Source organism: Gymnoscopelus braueri, assembly GCF_963280865.1.
Source record: "Gymnoscopelus braueri genome assembly, chromosome: 2".
NCBI lineage: Eukaryota > Metazoa > Chordata > Actinopteri > Myctophiformes > Myctophidae > Gymnoscopelus > Gymnoscopelus braueri.
The window spans coordinates 13,549,554-13,573,002 of record NC_137604.1 but is presented as its reverse complement, the minus strand read 5'-3'; the positions used below and the strand labels follow the sequence as shown (position 1 = coordinate 13,573,002).

General features: G+C 41.7%; 1 protein-coding gene across 2 annotated transcripts in view; it reads left to right on the top strand.

The window, feature by feature from the left end:
* mad1l1 (mitotic arrest deficient 1 like 1) overlaps positions 1-23,449 on the top strand; it is a 273,709-nt gene that overhangs the window by 112,032 nt on the left and 138,228 nt on the right. The window contains exon 18 of one of the 2 annotated variants that reach the window (XM_080443017.1): positions 12,732-12,923. In XM_080443017.1, coding sequence (XP_080299143.1) covers positions 12,732-12,881 — 150 coding nt within the window. In that variant the 3' untranslated portion in view covers positions 12,882-12,923. Of the gene's footprint in view, positions 1-12,731; positions 14,979-23,449 lie in introns of those variants that run through there. The other variant, XM_080443016.1, reaches the window with a different exon arrangement.

The following is a 23,449-nucleotide window of genomic DNA, read 5'->3' as shown; positions in this document are numbered from 1 at the left end:
GTTTTAACTCTTTCACTGCCAGACTTATTTCTGGCTGCGTTTGCCCACTGTCAGCAATTTCCATTTTTTAAAATCCTTTCAACTGTTCACAGACAATTTATATTCATTATGATCGCTTGTCCGATCGTTTGTAAAAACACACGGTATCCGTGTGCCTCGTCCCAGAGAAAACGCATTACAACCGCGATCAGTGTTGCCAGATTCTGTGAGAGAAACAAGCAACCAGGTCTAGGAAAACCAGCCCAAAAGAAGCGACTATGGGCCACATGAGCACTTTAATATATACATCAGCTATTTGTAAATAGCAGATCTACAAGCTCAGAACGCGTCGCGATGCGACGCGTTGTGAGCTTGTAGATCGGCTATTTTCAAATAAAATATTGCTGGGAAATTATAATAAGCAGATCTGGCAACCCTGACCGCGATGGCCCCTTGCCCTTCTAACAGCATGTGAATATACCATTTCTCGCCGAAAATGCACACTTTTCTTACCTTTTCAACTGGCCACAGAACATTTAGACGTATGGGGGTCTCGGAAAATCGGGTGGAATCGTGCCGTCACGATAATCCGTTCCATAGTTATGGATAGTTGAATGTGTCTTGTTTTCGCCAAAAAGCAACAGAAAGCAGAGAAAAAAATGTTGTACTCTTCATCATCATCATCGTTCACAGGCTGCGGAAGAGCGCCCTCTATCGTAAACCAGTGAAAACACCACATGACGAGAATTGGCGGTCTGAGCCTTGGGAGTGAAATGACGAGAAATCTCATCATTGGCAGTCAATGAGTTAAGAGGGCTGCAGTGTTCTTAAAAGTGTTAAAGAGACAGTGTAGGGAGGTGCTCTTTGGTTAGACAAGAGGGAAGCCTTCAGAGTAAAACAAAAAAAAACACGGCAGATCTTCCAAAAAAGTTTAAAAAGCTTTAATGTTAAAGCTTTTATGTACTCCAGGGAAAACGTGGGCAAAGATCCTTGATTATGCGGGCTAAAACTCTTGATTATGCGGCCTAAAATCCTTGATTTTGCGATGAAATATGCAAATATGCAATTTTATGCTGTGAAATTGCGGGAAGTTGTGAAATATGAGCCAATGTGCGAAAAGTTTCGAAAAAATTGAAATATGTGAAAAGTTGCGAAAATATGCGATGTGCATATTATGCGATGCGGCCTTTTTGAAAAACCCCCGCATAATTATGCGCCATTTTGCTGATTATGCGGTAAATTATGTGATCGCATAATCGCATTTTTCTGGAGGGTCTAATATTTGTCTGTCGGTTGGAAACCTCATTTGTTCAAAACGGTAACTTTTTAGGATTCAAAAATTGCAAAAGTAGCAGATCTTACTTCTGTGTGACACTGTAGTATGATGAAGTATGGCGTTAATATTTATGAAAAAACACAAAAAGTTACAATATGGAGATAAGAAGGTGTCTGCCCGACAGCAACCATATACTCTATACAGTATAAATCCAGACCCCAACGTTTTTTTTTTGGGCTGCTGCCGTACTTAACCCATTTAGACCGGGAAAGAATCTGTGTCATTTTTTAGATTTCTTTGGCTATTCAAAAATAGCAGATCTACAAGCTAATCTGCTTCTTCTTTGAAAGAAAATCGTGAAAGTTTGTGAAAATCTTTTGAATATATATAAATTTAATAACATTTTTAACTCTATCAGTGGTTCTCAAACATTTTTCATGCCAAGGACCCCCAAAATGATATGTATTCGTCCGCGGACCCCCCCCCCCCCCCCCCATCTCAAAATATTTTGTTTCAGGGACCCCCAGAAGCAAAGATTTGAGTTAAAAATGTGGATATATATTCAAAGATTTGCTCAAACTTTCACGATGTTTCAAAAATATCAGATCTACAAGCTCGGAGTGCCGCGCTACGAGCTTGTAGATCTGCTATTTTTGAATAGCCCAAAGAAATCTTAAAATGACACACAGATGCGTTCCCGGTTTTAAAGGGTTAACTCTGGTACTAAAAATGACAGAATTACCCCTCAGGGATCAATAATGATAATAATAATAATAATCTTATCTGCACTGAACTTTTAAAAAAAATGGCATGTCAGTGCTTTTTCAAATTCCTGCCGAGGCTGTGTGGAGATACAGGAAGGGAAGCCGTGGCGCTGAGATCACTGTCACACAAGCTGCAGGTGTTTATCTTAGTGATGAGCGTGGCATCATAAATACCTAATCACTGTCGCTAATCACACCTCTTACACCCAGGGGTGAGCTAAAAATACACACACACACACACACACACACACACACACACACACACACACACACACACACACACACACACACACACACACACACACACACACACACACACACGAACGAGTGGTGTCAATACGCGCAGATATGCACATGCCTGTCTCGTTTCCATTTCAAACGTCACATCTGCCAGTAAATCTTATCCTGGTGTTAGCATATTTTTGCATATATTTATAAAGAGAAATCCAGCTACGGGTTTCTGTGTGCTTCATACTAGATCTGACGTCTTATCTGACAAACAGGGGAAGGGGAAAGGGGGGGGGGGGGGGGGGCTGGCTTTGATCTCTTTAGTTTTCTATAGGCTCTCGACGCAAGTTCAGTCACATAATCACACGCTTGTGCTGACACGAACAAATTAAAAATATAATAGCCATCTGGTGATGATATATACAGTATACACACACACACACACACACACACACACACACACACACACACACACACACACACACACACACACACACACACACACACACACACACACACACACACACACACACTGTATACTGTTCCAAAGTGTAGTGTCATTTAGAAATATCTCTTAACTGTTTTCCGTTACAACAGCATTCAATTGATCAGAAATACAGTCTAGACATTGTTATTAATGTGTCAAATGACAATTATAGCTGGAAACGGATTAGTATGGTCCATTGTCAGCAACCATCACTCCTGTATTTTCAATGGCACATTGTTTTAGCTAATCCAATTGTTATCGTTTAAAAGAGGCTAATTGATCCTTAGAAAACCCTTGTGCAATTATGTTTCACAGCTGAAAAAAAAGCAATGCAATTGGCCTTCCTTCGGCAAGTCAAGTAGTCTGTCTTAGTGTGCTTGATTAGAATCTCTAAATGCCCAGAAAAAAAAATCTCTTTCTTCTGAAATGCGTCAGTCTATTCTTGTTCTGATGAATCAAGGCTATTCCATGTCAGCGAAACTGCCAAGAAACTGAATCTCTCATACAATGGCGTGTACTACTCCCTTCGCAGAACACACATCAAACTGGCTCTAACCAGAATAGAAAGAGCAGTGGGAGGCCCCGGTGAACAACTGAACACGATGACAAGTACATCAGAGTCTTCTAGTTTGAGAAACGGATTCCTCACAAGCCCTCAGCTTGGCAGCTTCATTAAATGGTACAGACAAAAAACACCAGTCTCTCAACATCAACCGTGAAGAGGCAAATGCAGGATGCCGGCCTCCTAGGCATGTGTAGCACAGGAAAAGACATATCTGAAACTGGCCAAGAAAAGGAAAATAAAATAAAGAAATAAGATGGGATCACAAATTGGATCACAAAGAACATTTGTGAGACAGAACGAATTAAAAAAGATGCTAGAGGATTGCTTGACGCCATCTGTCAAGCGGCATGGGAGAGGAAATGTGATGTTCTGTCTGGGGGTGCTTTGGTGCTGGTGAAGTCTGAGTTTTGTGAGGCTAAAAGCCATCTTAAAAAAGATAGCTAAAAGCTACAGTGTCTAAAATAAGGATAGCTAAAAGCTACAGTGTCTAAAATAAGGATAGCTAAAAGCTATGGTATCTTAAATAAGGATAGCTAAAAGCTATGGTATCTTAAATAAGGATAGGTGAAAGCTACGGTATCTTAAATAACGAAGGCTATCACTCCATTTTTGCAACAGCCCAAATCACAGTTCCAAAGTAGGGATGTAACAATGTAACCTACAATTCCATACAATGCACTATACGACTTTTAACAAAATAATAATCATGACTGAAAAGGGGTCTATCCTGGCCCCCCTCGCCACATGACACTTTGTGAGCTTGTAGGTTTGCCATTTTCCCCAGAATGTTCCCCTATTATGACATGCACAGAATAGCTACTGTAGGGTTTAAGTGGATAATTGATTTTTTTCAGGTTATGCTTATAATGTATGTATATTCCCTTGTATGCCAGAGAGAGAGAGAGAAAGAGAAGTCGTATGAGTTGTGGCGCTGTTACTTAGTTAGCCCCTATAGGGCTGATATGGCTTTGAGAAGTTCAGTCAGCACAAACTGAAGTTCCACTGAGCGTTCGCTGCTGAACTGTCACCTCAAGCGATCTGGCTTCTGAAGGAACGATGCCACTGTTCCCCAAACACTGGGTCGGGACCCGTGTCTGGGTCGCAGATTATTTTCTCTTTTTTTTTTAGTAAAGATCACCTTTTTCCCCCTTTTTATTCAATCAAGACATATATTATTTCAAACAATGTATAAAAGGTTTAAATGAAAATCAAAACTTTTCATCATTTAAAAACAATCCAAAAATGTACATACAAACATAGCAATTTGGGGGTCCATGACTTGAAAAAGTTTGAGAACCACTGATTTATCCCACACTTTCCTATTTCACAACTCAGTTCTTTTCCGCAGCCAAAAGTCAGTCGACTCACTCCTTTCCAATGTCATGACTCAGACTGTGGTGTAGAATGGGCTGTGAAGACGGCTCGGCTGTAATTACAGAGATGAGGTTGAGTTGCTTTCCAGCAAAGGCTGAATAAACAATAATGTCTCTGGCAGTCATAATTAAGACCTATTGTGTCACTCTAACCCCCCCGTTGAGATCCACGCGGGGAGGGTCACGGCGACTGACAAGACGATGATTAGAAAGACAAAGACAGACAGAGTGTGTGTGTGTGTGTGTGTGTGTGTGTGTGTGTGTGAGAGAGAGAGAGACAGAACCAGTCTTGCATGTCTTTTTGTCTTGCCCCTTCTTGACATTCTCGCATGCTAAACCCTTTTCTCTCTCTTACCTAACATGAAGGTCACCTGGCTGACTGAGAGACTGTCGAAACGGGATAAGAGACACTTTGAGCCAGTTAATCAGTGAGCGAGCGAGAGACAGCGGGGGAGAGAGAGAGAGAGAGAGAGAGATGGAGAAAAGAGATGTGTAAGGGGAGTGACTGAGGGAGGGAGGGAGAAAGAAACAGAAATAAAGGGTGTGTGCATGTGCGTGTGCGTGCCTGTGTGTTTGTGTGTGCCTGTGTGTGCCTGCAGTGCCAGGTTAAACAGCTTACCCCATAGGAGGGGAAGGAGGAGGGGGGGGATTTGTGTGTGTTTCTACTGGGTGGAGGATATTAGCGGGATTATCTGGCAACCCGGTTGCAGAGGTGAATAACATTAGAATCCTATTTGTAATGACTTCTGCACTCTTCTATGTCATCCAAAATCCTCCTCCTTTCAGCCCATTTAATTTAACCTCATCTTACAATTAGCAGCGCTTATGCTAAGATTTACCCTTCGCACGCACACACACACACGCGCACACGCACACACACACACACACACTTTTTAACGCCTTGTCAAACGTATTGCACACACATTAGATATGTGTGTTCATACAGTATGTGTGTTACCTTGTGGGTGTTACTTTGTCTCTTCTCTTTTGTGAGCAAATTTGTGTGATCCGTCATTTGTGTCTCTGTGAGTTCGTGTGTGTGTGTGTGTGTGTGTGTGTGTGTGTGTGTGTGTTTGTCGTATTCCATTAGTAGTACAGACCTCTGTGCTCCCCCAGGCCTCCAGGGTGTGTAACACACACTCACACAGAATACTAACAAGTAAGACGCGCGAACGCGGGAAGCGAACGCAATTTTTTTTAAATAAATATGAAAAAAAAATATTTAAAAAAAAGTCACCAAAAAAAAAAAAAAAAAAAAATACAAAAAAAATCTGCGTTAAAGGGAGCATCTTAGAAAAATACAAATTCACTAAAAAAAAACTTTGAATGTTTTTGAACAATTCAACAAAGTGTTTGAAGTGCCTGTTTCACCCACTTCCGGGGGGCGGAGCCAAAATCCGAGCCCGAAGTATTTGTTCGTAGACCCCCACTTAGGGGGGGTAGAAAAAGTTTTGGAGCGATTCGGGCACTTTTCATTTAACATGGGGTTTCAATGGGGAGTTTTTAGGAGCCTTCTCCGGGGCGTGGCTTCCGGGGGAAGGGGCGGGCTTAAACGCAACCTTGACAGGTGTGTTCAGTTTTCAAAGACCTTTCATTTGATGTATGGTACGTCTAAATTGGACATTTACTTATCTCAGAGGAGCTGCAGGCAGGCAGTGAACACAGACACACACGGACACACACACACTCACAAGCCGAGCACGGTTTCATAGTAAGCTCCACTTGCGCGGAGGCGCGCCTTCGGCGCGCCTCCTTCCGCTGCGTTCGCAATAACCCAGGTATTGCTGCGTGTGCGTGCACACGTGCCCTTGTGCATCTGTGTGTGTGTGTGTGTGGCAGTGTAACCGAGTGTGTGTGGAGATTAGAGTGAGTAGAAGTGCATTTGAGTGTGACAGTGTGCACTACGGGGCATTACGTGTGTGTGTGTGTGTTTGTGTGTGTGTGTGTGTGTGTGTGTGTGTGCACAGACGTGGTCTGAGGTTAATAAATATTGACAGTGAATTATCTTTCCTGGCAGGGTCGCAGGTGGGCTCGGCAGAGCAGATTGGACACACACACACACACACACACCCCCACACACACACACACACACACACACACACACACACATTTGAATACTTTTATTTGGATCTACATAGATACAGTAGCATACAAGATCCAAACATTTTTTGAAGAGGGTTTCAAACGAAGGCATGGCCAGACACTGTATGCAATATATTTAAAACACAGTGGGATAATATGCATGCAGAGCAGTGATTATAATTTAACACCAGGCAACAATATATATCAAAAAAGAATGTTAGTCCACTCAAGGATAGACAAAGCACCGCCTCTTCCAGATAGAGAGGCTGCCGATCACTGCAGAGACTGAGCAGTACTTGGCCAGTCTTTTTGCAGCGACCTTCTGCAGTCCTCCAAGTTGCAGTCCACGTAGCACGAGTCTGTGGACATGCCCCAGACTTCCGAACACAAGCACAATGAACTGGCAGTTATATCCAAGTGACTTGATGCACTCTACTAAAGGCTGATATTTCATGAGTTTGGATGTGAAGCAAATGTCCATATACAGATCAAAAGAACAGCCTATTTCAAAGATGACAACTGATTTACTTGTTTCATTAATGAAAATAATATCTGGAGCATTTGGAATATTGCAGAAAATATTATCATCAGTGGAATTATGTTCAAACCAGTCTGTGTGAGCAGTGCTGTGCAAATACATTTTAGATGTTATGTCCTGTACTTCTCTGATTTCTCTGGAAATTAGATCCACCAGCCGGTCGTGCCTGGCAATATACAGTCCTTTGTAAAAGCTGCAGCCATTGAGGATGTGGGCCACTGTCTCTTTATTGCTTGGGGTAGGATGTGGATGGTGAATGCAGTGTGGTTCATGTTGGGATGGATACCAGGTTGCCAAGTTGTGCGTGTGTACACACACACGCACCCGCACACACACACACACACACACACACACACACACACACACACACACACACACACACACACACACACACACACACGCACCCACACACACACACACGCACCCACACACACAGTTTTTATTTCTTTCACTGTTATTCAAGGTTGTTTTTATGGTTGTTTTGAGATGTGTGAACAGTACAGTATCCACAACCAGTGTTGCCAGATTCTCTGAGAGAAACAAGCAACCAAGTCTAGGCAAACCAGCTCAAAAGAAGCGACTTTGTGCCACATGAGCACTTTAACATATACATCAGCTATTTGAAAATAGCAGATCTACAAGCTCACAATCTTGCGGGGAAATTATAATAAGCAGAATCTGGCAACCCTGACTATGACTCGGACATATTGGTGGGATCGGCGGTGCGACGTAGGTGTGAGGGCCGCGCATTATGAAAGACACATAATGGAAGCAGTTGCACCAGCAATGTTGCGCCGATCACTCCAGTGGTTTGTGAGATCAGCTCTGGACCGAGAGGCTATAGCATCCACGTTGTAAATTGAGGCTGTATAGGAAGTGACAGTTCACATGAATGGTCTTGTAGTCTCGCCGTTTCACCCCCTGCTGGTGTCAGAAGCAATTAGGCTCCATTCAAGCGGATGTTTTTTTTTTTGCCGAACTATACGCTTGATTTTCTTACCTTTAATAAACACTGTCATGAATACTATATGCTTCCAGTCGCTAGTTTAGAGTCTTCTTTCAAACATCAACCATTTATTCTAAAATTGATGTTAAAGTAGGGTACGCTGTAGGAGGGGCGTGGCTACCTTGTGATGATTTGATTGACAAGCTACACAACCAATAGCATTAATTCCCCAACCCCGCTCTGGTCCCAACCAATAGCATTTATTTCCGTTTTCCATAGGATATAGAAAGATGGCGTATTTGAAATCGTTGAAAAATAGGCTTCACTTACGGTCTGTAGAGTCTATGGGAGTAACGCACTCCATACTTTTTACTGTCTATGCTCTGGACACACAGACAGACCCTCTCATAGACAGCTAGACTCCTGAAGAGCCATGCCATAAAAACCTGCAGCCTCTTGAGATACGGTACTTCTTCTCATTGTGTGCAAACATTTTTAAAAAACGGCAAAAGTAGCAGATCTACAAGCTCAAAACGTGACACGTTTCGAGCTTGTAGATCTGCTACTTTTGATACTTTTGTGTGACGCTGTAGTATAATCAAGTAGGGCTGGAAAAACAATATTAAATATATGGAGATAAGAGGTTTCTGCGTGACAACAACAATATATTAGCCATTTGAACCCCAACTATTCTGGGGGGGACATTTGCCACAAATTAAGTGTGTGTGTTTGTGTGTGTGTAATATATACTGCAGACAATTTTTACAAAGCATAATGTAATTTTTTTTCTTTTTGGTTTTCAAATGCTTTTTCCCTACTTTCCAAGAAGTCAGAAGTTTCCATTCATTTCAGTGTGTTTGAACCGTGAACGAGAAATATAATCCGGTAACTCCCCATTTGATTCATTTATTAAGGGCAAGGTTATGTTTTCATTGCTTTTTAAACCAATTGAAAGTATGGATTGATTTGAAAAGCCTAACCTTGACACCTTTGAAAAGTCCCTGGAGAAAGGATAGTTATGCAAAGGAAATGCAAGTGTCTTGACTTTATTCCAATGTGAATTTTAGCCGGACAAGCAGATATTTTTAAGCAGGGTTTATAACCTGATAGTTTGAATTAAAATATGTATTTGGCCGCGTACCCCCATGTCAAAATATTTTGTTCCAGGGCCCCCCAGAAGCAAAGATTTTAGCTTATATTTTACAAATGTTATATTCAAAGATTTGCAAAATAAAAAACGTTTAAAAAAGAATAGCAGATCTACAACCTCATACAAGCACTCGGTGCCAACGCTATGAGCTTGTAGATCTGCTATTTTTGATTAGCCAAAGCATAAAAGGTTAAAGTGGTTAAAATGATTGTGATGCCATTTTGCTGGGGACCCCCTGGAACCCCCCCAAGGACCCTTGGGGGTCCCCGTACCCCATTTTGAGAACCAAGGTCATAAACGACACGGAGTCGCATACCTGACAAAATCGCCAGGCTGATGTGCTTAGTTTTTGGAACGCAGTTCTTACATGATGCAATTTTAAGATGTCCCTATATGGGGATTTTCAAAATAATTAATTCTTCCTTGACCCAGGCGTAGCGGCAGTGACATCATGACTTCGGGACTCTATTGCTACGGTCCATTAATGAAGTTGAGAATGACTTCAGCTGGCTCTAAAGGGTTAAGTCAGTGCAACGCTCTTTTCTCTGTACATACTCAGTCCCTATCAGTGGTTTGTTTGGGTCAGTAATTTCCCAATGCACACTGGCTATTGGCCTTGCACACCTGCACTAATGATTGCAAGATTAAAAAACACACACACACACACACACACAGACACACAGACACACAGACACACACACACACACACACACACACACACACACACACACACACACACACACACACACACACACTTACTATACTTGTGAGGATGTCAGCATTTTAGGACTCTAAAAATCTGTGGTGTAAAGTAACTAAGTACATTTACTGCTATACTAAAGTACAAATCCGAGGATTGTTTTTACTTTACTGGAGTATTTTCCATTTTCAATATTTTTACTTCTACTCCATTACATTTCAGAGCCAAATATTGTACTTTTACTCCACTACAATTATTTGCAAAGTTTAGTTACTAGTTACTTTGCAGATATTGATTATTATTACAAAGAATACATCCACTTCAGCCCTATGTATACTTAGGCTATTTGAAAATAGCCGATCTACAAGCTCACAACGCGTCGTTTAGCGACGCGTTGTGAGCTTATAGATTGGTTATTTTCAAAGCATTTTTATACAGGTACATTTGGAAACTTGTGAAATGGAACATTCTGCATAATGAGTACTTTTACTTTCAGTGCTTAAGTATTTTTAACGCGAATACTTTCGTACTTTTACTCAAGTGAATTGAATTGAATATCAGACTTTTATTTGTAACAGAGTATTTCTACATTCTCACACACACACACACACACACACACACACACACACACACACACACACACACACACACACACACACACACACACACACACACACACACACACACAGATGAACTCTCCATAGCCTCTCAAGCCAGATAACTCTTCCACAATTTTTTTTTGAATGCTACAGAGTGTCAAAGTATACTGCACAGGAGGCTGTCAACTCTTTGTCATTTCTGTTCTTGAAAATATATATTTTAGGAAAAATGTGACGTACATTTACTTTACGTATTTCTATTTTTTGTTTAATCCTTCTACTCCACTACATCTCCGAGGCAAATATTCTACTTTTTTCTCCCACTACAACAATGCAAAAGCTTTAGGTACTAGTTTCTTTGATTTTGATTATCACTTAAGCCTTATGTTATATTACTATGTCCATTTGGAAGTAGCTGGTCTACAAGATGTGACAGCTTGTTGTTCGCCCGTTTTCCAAAAAGGTTTAACATATTTTGAGTATTTTTTTTTTTACTTTGTTACTTAAGTATATCGTCTTTTTGGGGTGGATTAAAATTCAAAAATAGCAAAAGTAGCAGATCTACAAGCTCAACACGCTGTAGTAGGGCGTTAATTTACAAAAGAAAAGTTTGAATATGGAGATGAGAGGTTTCTGCCCGACAGCGACAATATTTATATGCTAATACGTTGGTACTTTTACAAGTCAAATTGTGAATACAGGACTTTCACATGTAACAGGGTATTTCTACATTGTGTTATTTATATTTTTTTACTAAAGTAAAACATCCGAGTATTTATTCCACCTGTGGCACTGATTTACACACCCAGGAGCGACATGTGTGAGACTATACTTGTGAGGTCCAAATGTCCCCTCAAGTATAGTAGAATTTGAGAAATAGACATTGTGAAGAACCATTTTCCTGGTCCTCACGAGATAAATGGTTGTTTTTATGGTAAATAAACAAAATGTTTAGAGTTAGGTTTACAATTAGGAAAAGATCTGGATTTGACATTTCGAGGTTGGATTTAGCGGTTACGGTTGGAGTTGTGCCTCTTTTATACTAGGCTTTGTGCCAGTATTGCGCACCGAAAATAGCAGATCTACAAGCTCACAACGTTATTGTATTTTTGGCTTTAGTGTTACGAAAAAAAATAATATATATATTTGATTTGTTTTAACCCATTCAAACCGCGAACGCATCTGTGTAACCACTTAAACCCTTATTTTATACTTTGGCTATTTTTGAAAAATCGTGAGAATTAGTGCAAACCTTTGAATATATATATTTTTAAAGAGAACATTTTTTAACTTTCAAATCTTTGCTTCTGGAGGTCCCTTTGAGATGGGGTACCGTGGCCAAATACATGTAGGTTTATTTGGGGGTCCATGACATGAAAAGGTTTGAGAACCACTGACATAGAAACAGGTTTTTCAGAAAACCGTTAGGATTTAGTTACACATTTTTAGAACCGGCTTCAGGTCTTAAAGGTAGGGTAAGTGATATTTTTGGGTTAAAACAAAAAGTATATTTTTTAAAGGTTTAAGCACTATATTCTGATAGTAATCATTGCTATAGAGTGTTTGTTCAGTAACGGGAGTCTCCCCGTCTCTCCAGCTCTTTAATAAACAGAAAATACATTTTCTGGTAGGTGTCAAAATCTCAGCCAATCAGAAGAAAGTACCCATTTTTAAGCTTTATTTTTATAGTGTTCCAGTTCTAATTTTGCCTGCTCTTTACTTAGTGTCATCACTTCCAATTTCACTTGTTTAATCTATATCCTGATTGAGTTCTCTGTCCTGGTTGGATAAAATTGGAAATGAAACTGAAACTGAAACGAAAATGCATTTTCTGTTTTATAAAGAGCTGGAGAGACATGGAGACTCCTTATATGGACAGGACACTCTATAGTAACGACCACTATCAGAACATAGACCCATTTTGCAATTATTTGAATAATTGCAAATCACTTACCCTACCTTTAATGTCATTCACTAAGAAAAACATCGACGTCCTCACTAGTATAGTAACACGTGTGTGTTTGTGTTCTTCGTGTCCCCGCAGCGCTCCCACGGAGGAATGGAGCTGATGGAGACGGAGTTCGCCAAGACCCTGGGCGAGATGGTCAACCTCCATCTGCACCACCAGAAGAGCTTCCCGGCGTTCCTCTCGGCGGTGACCCTTGACCTCTTCAGTCGACAAACCATCGCCTGACCCCCCGCCCCCCCCCCTCCTCCCTCTCTCCTCCTAGCTGCGGTATTGACGATGTGCCTCCTGCTTGTAAAACTTTCCCTCCCTGCCGGGACGGAGTTTTGCTGGACTTAGTAGAAAGTCCAGCTTGTGCTTCTCAGATGTAAAAAATAGGAAAGTGTCTCTTAAAGGAGAAGTTCACCCAAAAAAGTACTTATTTTCTATCAATTGCACACCCTATGAAGCCTTGAATCCATGGATTCTTTTTTGTTTTTGTCGCATTCCTAAGCTAATAATTTGATTCCCGTCTCCTACCGGCTAATGTATCCGGTAGGAGACACAAAGTAGATTATTTGTGTCTCCTACCGGAAGTACACACGGTCATCAAATTATTGTCTTAGGAATGCGACAAAAACAAAAATAAATCCATGAAATCAAGGCTTAATGGGGTGTTTTGATAGAATATAAGTAATTTTTTGGGTGAACTCCTCCTTTAATGCTTTCCTAACCACTGGAACACTAGTGTCCGTATTCTAGTGGCAAACATTCAGCGAAAATAGCCGGTCTACAAGCCCCACAATAGGTCGCAACCTTGCAGATCGGCTACTTTTGCTGAACGATTTAATAGTGTAGACGGCCTAGTATTAGTTGTGAGATGATGACGGCGAAGATGTGAGTAGAAAACGGGGAACTGGGCTGACGGGGAACAGCGTGAGAGACGTACGCTGAGCCCCAGGCTGTGGTATAATAAAGAATGGATGTGTTTTGTTTCTTCTTGGATACTTACTACGCTGTAGTGTGATCAAGCAGGGTATTAATTTACAAAACATTAAAATATGGAGATAAGAGGTTTCTGCCCGTGTCTGTCAAAAAAAACAACGACCCGTCATTTAGCTTATGTTTATTTTTACCACCGTAATTGCAGCTCGAACTAAAAGATGATAATTGTCTCTAGTTTTAATTACCGGTAATAAAACGTTGGCAACTTGTTCCTGAACCCATATGGCTTTAAGAATCCGTTTTATTTGTCACAGCACAGTCTTACAGGTGGAAAGCTGTTAGTGTTTCCATAATGCTCTCCATGGTTTTGCCAAGCAGTCTTAAGTAGTGTTCACTGACCTCGCAGTAGAGTTGCATTAATGCAAATGCCTGCCTAGATGCTGTTCAAAGTAATAATAATACACCAGTGGTTCTCAAACCTTTTCATGTCAAGGACCCCCAAGTTGATATGTACCTGGCTGTGGACCCCTATCTGAAAAAGGTTTTGTACCAGGGACCCCCAGAAGAGAAGATTTAAACAAACATTGTCGATACTTTTCCAAAAATTGAAAAAAATAATAAGATAATGGTCAAAAAGCATAATATGACGAGAAATCTTGTCATTGGCAGTCAAAGAGTTAACCCCCCCTGGACCCCCCCTGCAACCCCCCACAAGGACCCCGGACCCCACTTTGACAACAAATGGTCTAAGTAGTAGTGTTCGCTGACCTTGCAGTAGAGTGGCATTAATGCTGCTGGTAGGAGACACAAAGTAGATTATTTGTGTCTCCTACCGGAAGTACACACGATCAAATTATTGTCTTAGGAATGCGACAAAAATAAAAATAAATCCATGAAATCAAGGCTTAATGGGGTGTTTTGATAGAAAATAAGTAATTTTTTGGGTGAACTCCTCCTTTAATGCTTTCCTAACCACTGGAACACTAGTGTCCATATTCTAGTGGCAAACATTCAGCGAAAATAGCCGGTCTACAAGCCCCACAATAAGTCGCAACCTTGCAGATCGGCTACTTTTGCTGAAAGATTTAATAGTGTAGACGCCTAGACGGCCTAGTATTAGTTGTGAGACGATGACGGCGAAGATGTGAGTAGAAAACGAGACGTTGCAGATGGGGGGCGCCACCCGTAGGGCAAACGGGGAACAGCGTGAGAGACACGCTGAGCCCCAGGCTGTGGTATAATAAAGAATGGATGTGTTTTGTTTCTTCAACTAAGTATATAAGGTTTAAGTGGTTTATGATCTTTGATTGATTTTTTTTTCCTTAATCATTATTTCCTTGTCTTGCTTTCCATTTGATTTGTCTAATTGATTATTGGACATGAATAAACTTTACCAATTTGTGTTGCGATTATTTCACATTTATACTTTTATTTTGGTGAATGCCTCATCATATGGTTGATTTAATACTTTATTAACAGTTTGCAAAAAGTACAGAGGTACAGTTATCCAATAATGCTAAAAGGATAACACAAACAGCCCTGAGGGCTTGTTTCCATTGTGGTCCTATATATTCAATTCATCAAGACATATGATACTATACAAGAAATCATCAATATTAGGAGCAGTAAAATATATATTTACAGAAAAACACTGGAGTAATGTATTTTGTTAAGACTAGGCCCAATTGCAGACATGTGCTCTTTTATGGTGGTTTTGAAGGAGGGTAGGGAGTAACACTTTGTGATGGCTGGTGGTAGGCCATTCCATATTTTGGTGGCATAATAGAATTAATTCATCCCCATGTTTGTGCCGAATCTGGGGGGGAATGAGATCAACGTGGTTGATGATTTTATTTTGAAAAACAATAACGTCGCCTCATAACGCCTCTTTATAATCGCGCCCGGTGATTATACAAACAGCAGTTTAAATTAATGCAAATTAACCGCACAAAATAATTGCTCCCGGTGTGTATACAGACCTTTAATTTAGAAGCTCCATCGCCAGTCGTTTCTCTTGCTCCTGTGTTCCTTTTCTCTCTCCGTTGGCTTGACATGCACTCCGTTTTCCCTTCTCCTCTAATGAAAAGAGGAGATGGGATCTCACGCTCATTAAAACGTACTCTCAATTAACCATCACCGCTCTCTCGCCAGAGAGAGAGACACACACAATGAGTGTAAAGTTGAATGGATGTGTTTTGAAAAGCCAAAAGCAAGTCAAGTGGGGGCGTGTTTACTGTGTGTGTTTGTGTGTGTGTGTGTGTGAGAGTGAGAGACAGTAGAGGACGGTTAATAAAGTCGACTTTATGAACAGTGTACCCGTAATGACCTGTCTCTCTTTTTATCAGCCACTTGGGGTTGATTAACACTGCACAAGTACAGCACTGTGTGTGTGTGTGTGTGTGTGTGTGTGTGTGTGTGTGTGTGTGTGTGTGTGTGTGTGTGTGTGTGTGTGTGAGAGAGATAGAGAGAAGAGACTCATTATAAGCCATCAGAGCTTGCATGGTACATTGATTTGTCATCTTTCATCATAACTCGGTTGACTTGAAAGTCTTTTCCACTTTACTTTCAAACACAGTCTGTCTGCGCGGCACATTTTTCCTAGCCTCGCGTGGCCAGACTATATCACTGTGTGGACACGAGTCTGGTGCTTCTATGAGGACGTGTTTTTTTTCTCCAAAGGGGCGGGATCAAAAGACTGGCTCTGTGTTGCAATTGGTTAGACCTACAACCAACTGCCAATTACAGTCTCCCATATTTGAAGGCTGGGCCCTGATCATAGACATATAAAGGTAGACGCCTCCTCTGGCGCTGAAGCGTCTGTATGGCGGGCGCGCTTCCGCTTCCTTGGGGGGGGGCAGCTGGAAATGTCCGCGTGCGTCACAGAAGGGGCGTTCAGTAGGCCAATCAGAGGCAGGTGGGGGCGGGACAATTAGATTCTGACAAGGCCTGGAAAAGACGCGCTGTGATTGGCCAGTGCCCCGTTCCGGGGGGAACGGGCACTCCAATCACAGTGCGTATGGCGGCCACCATACGAAACGGGTCGCTCCAACGAACTGCAGAGGCCAATGAGGTATCTAGGTTTCTATATCTATGGCCCTGATTGGTCACCCCAGACTTCGGGAGCAGGAAGTGGATTCACAACGGAGCGGTGCCAGACCCAAATCGCAGAGGGCAATTTTATTTTTTGCACTGGCAGATTCGTCTGGTCCCAGGCTACATTTTTCCCGTTGTGTGATTCTGTGTGCGTGTGCTGTACATGTTTGCGCGTGCACGTTTTCTTATTTTTTGGTGCTGCTTTTCAGGATTCAAATAAAAAAAGTAGCAGATCGCCTGTCAAGCTTGTAGATCTACTATTTTGGATACTTACTAACGCTGTAGTGTGATCAAGCAGGGTATTAATTTACCAAACATTAAGATATGGAGATAAGAGGTTTCTGCCCGTGTCTGTCAAACTGTCATTTAGCTATGTTTATTTTTACCACCGTAATCGCAGCTCGAACTAAAAGATGATAATTGTCTCTAGTTTTAATTACCGGTAAGAAAACGTTGGCAACTTGTTCCTGAACCCATATGGCTTTAAGAATCAGAATCCGTTTTATTTGTCACATCACAGTCTTACAGGTGGAAAGCTGTAAGGGCCCGTACAGACTGCAGGAGATTGGGTCCGATATTGCTGTCGCCGACATTTTTTGGCGCTCGCCGACAAAACCTCCCGATCTGACGCAGATCGGCCTTTGATCTGCGAGATAATGCTCGCTGTGTGTGAAAGGCACCGCGAGACGATATGGCCGCGATTATCCGCTCTGCGACGGCTTTCCGACCGTTTTCAGATAACTACCATGTTAGATATTCAGCTCTGTCTGGGACAGGACAGCAGACAATATCATACAATATGAACGGGGCTGCGACCACCTTGCGAGGAGATGCACGCTACAGCCAATGAGAGCACATTACAGCCACCGTGGCCAGGGGGGCGTCGCTGGATCTGACCACAACAAACAGTCCCTACCGCAATATTATCGTCCAGTCCTGTATTAAGTTAACATTATAAAACAAAATGAGAGAGTGAGCGAGCCTGGTGGGCTGTTTATTTTAGAGGAATTGTACAGAGAGAGAGAGACAGACAGAGAGTGAGAGCGAGAGCGAGAGCGAGCTCTGTGTGTGTGTGTGTGTGTGTGTGTGTGTGTGTGTGTGTGTGTGTGTGCAGCATGTGCACGTTGTGTCAGAACAGCGTTGCCAGATGTTGCGAGAGAAATAAGCAACCAGGTCTATGAAAACAAGCCCAAGAAAAGTCCACTTGAGCACTTTAAACCTATTTACAAATACATTGGATATTTGAAAATAGCCGATCTACAAGCTCACAACGCGTCGCAGCTATTTTCAAAGAAAAATCTTGAGAAAATTGTGGAATATTTTCCAAATCCACACAAATCTTGTATGGGGGTCTATGATGGCACAACATATTTACAGAAGGGGGGTCTGCGGACAAATACATATTATGTGTTGTTTAAACCACTGGTTTAAACAACATTAGGAAACAAGGCCAAATAAGCAACTATACAAATAAGCCCAAAAAATGCACCCCGCAACAACCAATATTTACAAGCAACTCTACAGAAAAACAAGCCCAAAGTCGCTTATAATAAGCGGACATGGCAACGCTGTCACTGACCGCTTCTGCACTTGACGTGCGAGAGAGAGAGAAAGAGAGAGAGAAAGAGCGAGAGAGGGGGGAGAGGGAGAGAGGCATATCACGGGATACGTCGATTAAAATGAATTGGAATAAACTCAAATGTATGTATTGGGTCTGACTCTGGAGATAGCATCCTAGTGAACTATCCTACAGTGTGTCAGCCCTTGTCGGGGATCAATCCTGTTGTGAAGACCACAACGATATTATGACAGCCGATTTCAAGAAATAAACTCCTGCAGTGTGTAATGCTTAACGATCAGATGACCCCCCGAGCACTTTAAGGTCCTGCAATGTGTACCTGCCTTTAGTGTTTCCATAATGCTCTCCATCGTTTTGCCAAGCAGTCTTAAGTAGTGTTCAGTGACCTCGCAGTAGAGTTGCATTTATGCAATGCCTGCCTAGATGCTGTTCAAAGTAATAATAATACACCAGTGGTTCTCAAACCTTTTCATGTCAAAGGACCCCCAAGTTGATATGTATCTGGCTGTGGACCCCCATCTGAAAAAAGGTTTTGTGCCAGGGACCCCTAGAAGAGAAGATTTAAACAAACATTGTCGATACTTTTCCAAAAATTGAAAAAAAAAGAAAAGATAATGGTCAAAAAGCATAATATGACGAGAAATCTTGTCATTGGCAGTCAAAGAGTTAACCCCCCCTGGAACCCCCCCTGCAACCCCCCACAAGGACCCCGGACCCCACTTTGACAACCAATGGTCTAAGTAGTAGTGTTCGCTGACCTTGCAGTAGAGTGGCATTAATGCTGTCTAGATGGTGTGCAGAGGGTATAATAATAATGCCATAAGTAGTTCCAGACATAATTGCAACTCGCCTGCTTTCACACCATGCCCTCGGTCATCTCCGTAAGTGTATCATGACATTTGCAAATGGAACAACAGACGGAGAGAAATGAAAATGTGTGCATCAGAGGGGTTGATGACACATTCACTGATCCATTAGGCTCCTTTAGCCAGATGAAATCTTCACCTACTGATATGGCCTGGAGAAAAACAACATTCATTGAGTGGGCTTTGATCGATTGATTGAATACTTTATTAGACGGCACGTGTAAACAGCACGTGGTACAGTCGGACGTTTAGGCTAAGAGGATGACACAAAAAAGTCCTGGTGACCTGTTATCCATTGTGGTCCTATGTATTCAATTCATCAACAGAGCATCAAGTATTACACATTAATACATGTCATCAACACATTATAGACAGCTATATAGACAATGGAGAAAAGGTAAAATGGCGGTAGTGTAAGACACCCCCTTTCGAAAGGAAATACAACGTGTGATGGATGTTTTTAGTGATACACATCCTTTTAATGGAAGGTTTCACTCACTTTCAAAAACAAGTACAAAATTAAAATTGTCTGGAACAATTAGATTTTATTTAGACATATCGGTAACCGGAACGCTCGCCCCCAAAACAGTCTCACCCTGATGTATTTCCACGGACTGCTCGCCCCCAGCGGTTCTTGTATTGGTTTTACTGAAGTTAAGTTTAGGGATAAGGTTAGGTTTAGGCATAGTTTTACTGAGGTTACGTTTAGGAATACCTGGTGGCGACCGTTCCGAGGTCGCCGGATTTGACCCGGGGCAAGTGTGTTTTGGGGCGAGCGTTCTTGTATTCGACATACTGTACCAGTAGGCGGAGATCTCTGATCGTCTAGCTATGCGATTATTCGCAATTATATGAATTACTTTCACCGTCTGTTTTCGCCGCTCGACACCAGCGTACAAAGTATAAAAACGTAAACCCTATACTTGGTGGACCGGAGTCTCTCATTGCTACATACTGTGACCTTTCTGTTTTCGCTCAACATTAAATATCTTTGCTGAAAATAGCTATCTACAAGCTCACAGCAGCTTGTAGATCGCCTTAAAAAAAAGCCAACCTTTTCTCCAGAATAAGGATACTGGGGTTTGAGTTTAGCTGTCAAATTTTTTGAAAAAAAAAGGAAGAAGAAAAAAAAGACTCCGTTACTGATAGCAATGAGAAAGAAAACAAAATGTCCCTAATAAACAGTGTTTATTGGTAAAGGCACACGGGGAGCTCATAGCATGAATAAATGAAGTGCCGCTTCCACAGACAGGACTTTTTGTACTGAATCCTTCGGAGACAAAATGTGAATGTGAAAGTCCCAGTGAGAGCACAGGAGATGGGAGGGTGTTGACTCTGATCTCTCCTGACACTCTCCTCTCCTCCTCCTCGCCCTGAGGGGGGGGAGAGAGAGAGATGGAGCATTTTTTATACTTTCTCTCTCTCTCTCTCTCTCTCTCAGTCTCTGTCTCTCTCTGACTGGTCGATGTTAAGAACATATGTCTGCTAGTATCTGTGGACAACCTGTGTGTGTTTGTTGACGAGCGGTTCCCCAGGAGGACATGGCACCCTCGCTGCTGAGCGGTCCCCAGGACCGGTGGTGGAAGAAGATTTGTTTTCTTAATAAAAGTAGCAATACCACAGTGTAGAAATACTGTGTAACGTAAAAGCCAATGTAGTAACATCGGACTCTGTCCTTTCCCGATTTTTTTGCCCAGGTCGACGTGGTTTTGAGCTTAGGTTTAGGCATAGTTTCTGTGAGGTTAGGGTTAGGCATAGTGTTTGTGAAGTTAGGGTTAACTAGCTATTTCAACCTAGCTTCCCTATTTTGTTTTTTAGGCATAGTTTTGTTGAAGTTAAAGGTAGTAACATGAACTTGATTCAGCACTGCAATGTGATTTTTTTTTAAAAACAACACAAATCTTCAGATGGGGGTCCGCTACCAACTACATAGTAATTTGGGGGTCCACGGCCACATATACATTAATGTGGGGGTCCTTGACATTAAACGGTTTGAGAACCACTGCGCTAGGAAATATGTCACAATATCATGGTCACGAAAGGCCATTTATGTAGGTCATTGGAGATGTAATGCAAAACAAAAGCATGAGAGAGAGAGATAGCCACAACATTTAAACTTGAATAAGATAATTCACCACTTTGACTCCAGACATGTGGCTACATCACGCTCTGAATAGTGTTTTTTTGTTTTTGTTTAACTAAACCCATTAAGACCGGGAACCCATCTGTGTGTGTCATTTTAAGATTTCTTTGGCTGTTCAAACATAGCAGATGAGCTCAATAGCTATGAGCTTGTAGATCTGCTGTTTTTTTTTATGAAAAAAAAATATATATATTTTTTAGCAAATCTTCGAATATGTGATAGCGAACAAAATATTTTGAGATGGGAGTCCACGGCCAAATACATATCATTTTGGGGGTCCTTTGACATGAGAAAAGTTTGAGAACCACTGATATTATAGCAGCATAATTGTTTTCAAAAAACTGTTTAGAAATTTTGAAGACATGTAGAATCCTCCAGAAGAAAAGAGTTGAGTTAAAAAACTTCAAAAATCAAATTTTTAAAAAAGAAATCAGATCTACAAGCTCGTAGCGTGGCACTCGGTGAGCTTGTAGATCTGCCATTTTTGATTAGCCAAAGAAATCTAAAAATGACACAGATTCTTTGCCGGTCTAAGTGTGTTAACTGTGATGTTTATATCGTCGTGGGCCTGGTAGGGAATAAAAGCTGTTTTATAAACTAGCTGTCATCCACAAGTCTAACGACTCAATTCTACCGCATTAATCAGTTTGGACAAACATGACTTAAAAGCAACAAAAAAAAAACACAGCTATCTGGGCTGACTCATAGCAACTAGAGCTGAAATTATCCCTCAAGTAATTTGATGTTCTTTATAACAAAAGATCTGTAGCGCTCAAGTCCTATACTTGAGGTGCTACTGGTTGTCGAGGGAGTTCTGACGTGTGCTCAAACAACTGAGGGTCCAAAACGTCCATGGAATTCATAAACAACGTTTTATTCTCTGTAGCTTAATAGTTGTCAGTCACTTAGCATACAATAAATGAATACATACATAAATAAACACACAGGATACAGACCCAGCAGCTCTTATGAAACGCAGTCAAAAGCTGTTTGCCTCTGCCACTGGCAACACCTGCGCTTGATTAGGTACAGGGTTAAATACCCTGTAACCATGGCAACCTTGGTTGCGTGTCCAAATGTTTAACCATTTTCAACTTGGCTTCCCTATTTTGGCCATGTCATTGTAGGTGAAAACCTTTTTCAAAAGTGTAAACGATATGCTATGTTTGGAAGAACTAAGTTTTTCAAATTGATTTAGAATTTATTTTTGCAGAATTCACACAAAATATCAGTCAAAACATCAGTAATCTGTGGGTGGGACTCTCTGAAATCAGCATGGATTAAATTTCTCAGTGGCCACATGGTCTTTTACTAGAGTTCGGTCTCACACCTGGAGATAGATATCTGTGTGTTTCTGTCTGTCCCCTGAATCAGGATCAGCGTCGGACACAAATATCTGGCATCGGTGAGCTTGTGCTTGGTAACTGTAGGTGTCCATGCAGGACGTGCTATTTTCTCCTTGGTAACTGTTAGGTGTCAATTGTGGCCGTGTTATTTTGTGCTGTGTTAACCCACTAAGACCGGGAACGCATCTGTGTCATTTTAAGACTTCAAAAATAGCAGCTCATAGCGCGGCACACACGCTATGAGCTTGTATATCTGATTTTTTTTTTGAAAAGCCAAAGATATCTTAACATGACCCTGACACGTTCCCGGACCGAATGGCTTAACTGTAGGTGGGAGCTTGAATCGAGAGGAATTGGATCAGGCCTGATAGCTTGCACCTGGGGTCCCTTTGTGTGGAGCAGCGGGCCAGACACCCCGGCAGCACACCTCATGGTGACTCGTTGGTCCAGTCATGATCCTTTTACGCACCTTCCAATTTCAAGGTTAAAGCGACAACAAAATTAAGCAATTTGTCTTGCGGTCGTCTGGGATGAGTCAACAGAGGGAGCAGTGCACGCTTCGGTTTGACAATTCGAGAAAGGAAAGTTTTGTTTTCGGAGCCGGTGTTTTTTCCTATCACTCACTACAATTATCTCTTATGTGTCTGCTGCTGGCCTCTTAACCACTTTAAACCCCCGACATCCGTTCGGTGGGGAAAGCTTTCGCTGAGCATGTATAAGAACAGAAAACGAAAAATTCACTGGTATAGAGCCATGAGGGGCGGCCATAGCTGAGTGGTTAGTGAGCCCGCCTAGGGAACCAGAGGCCCTGGTTGCCCCAGGTTCGATTCCAGGCTATCCCAGCA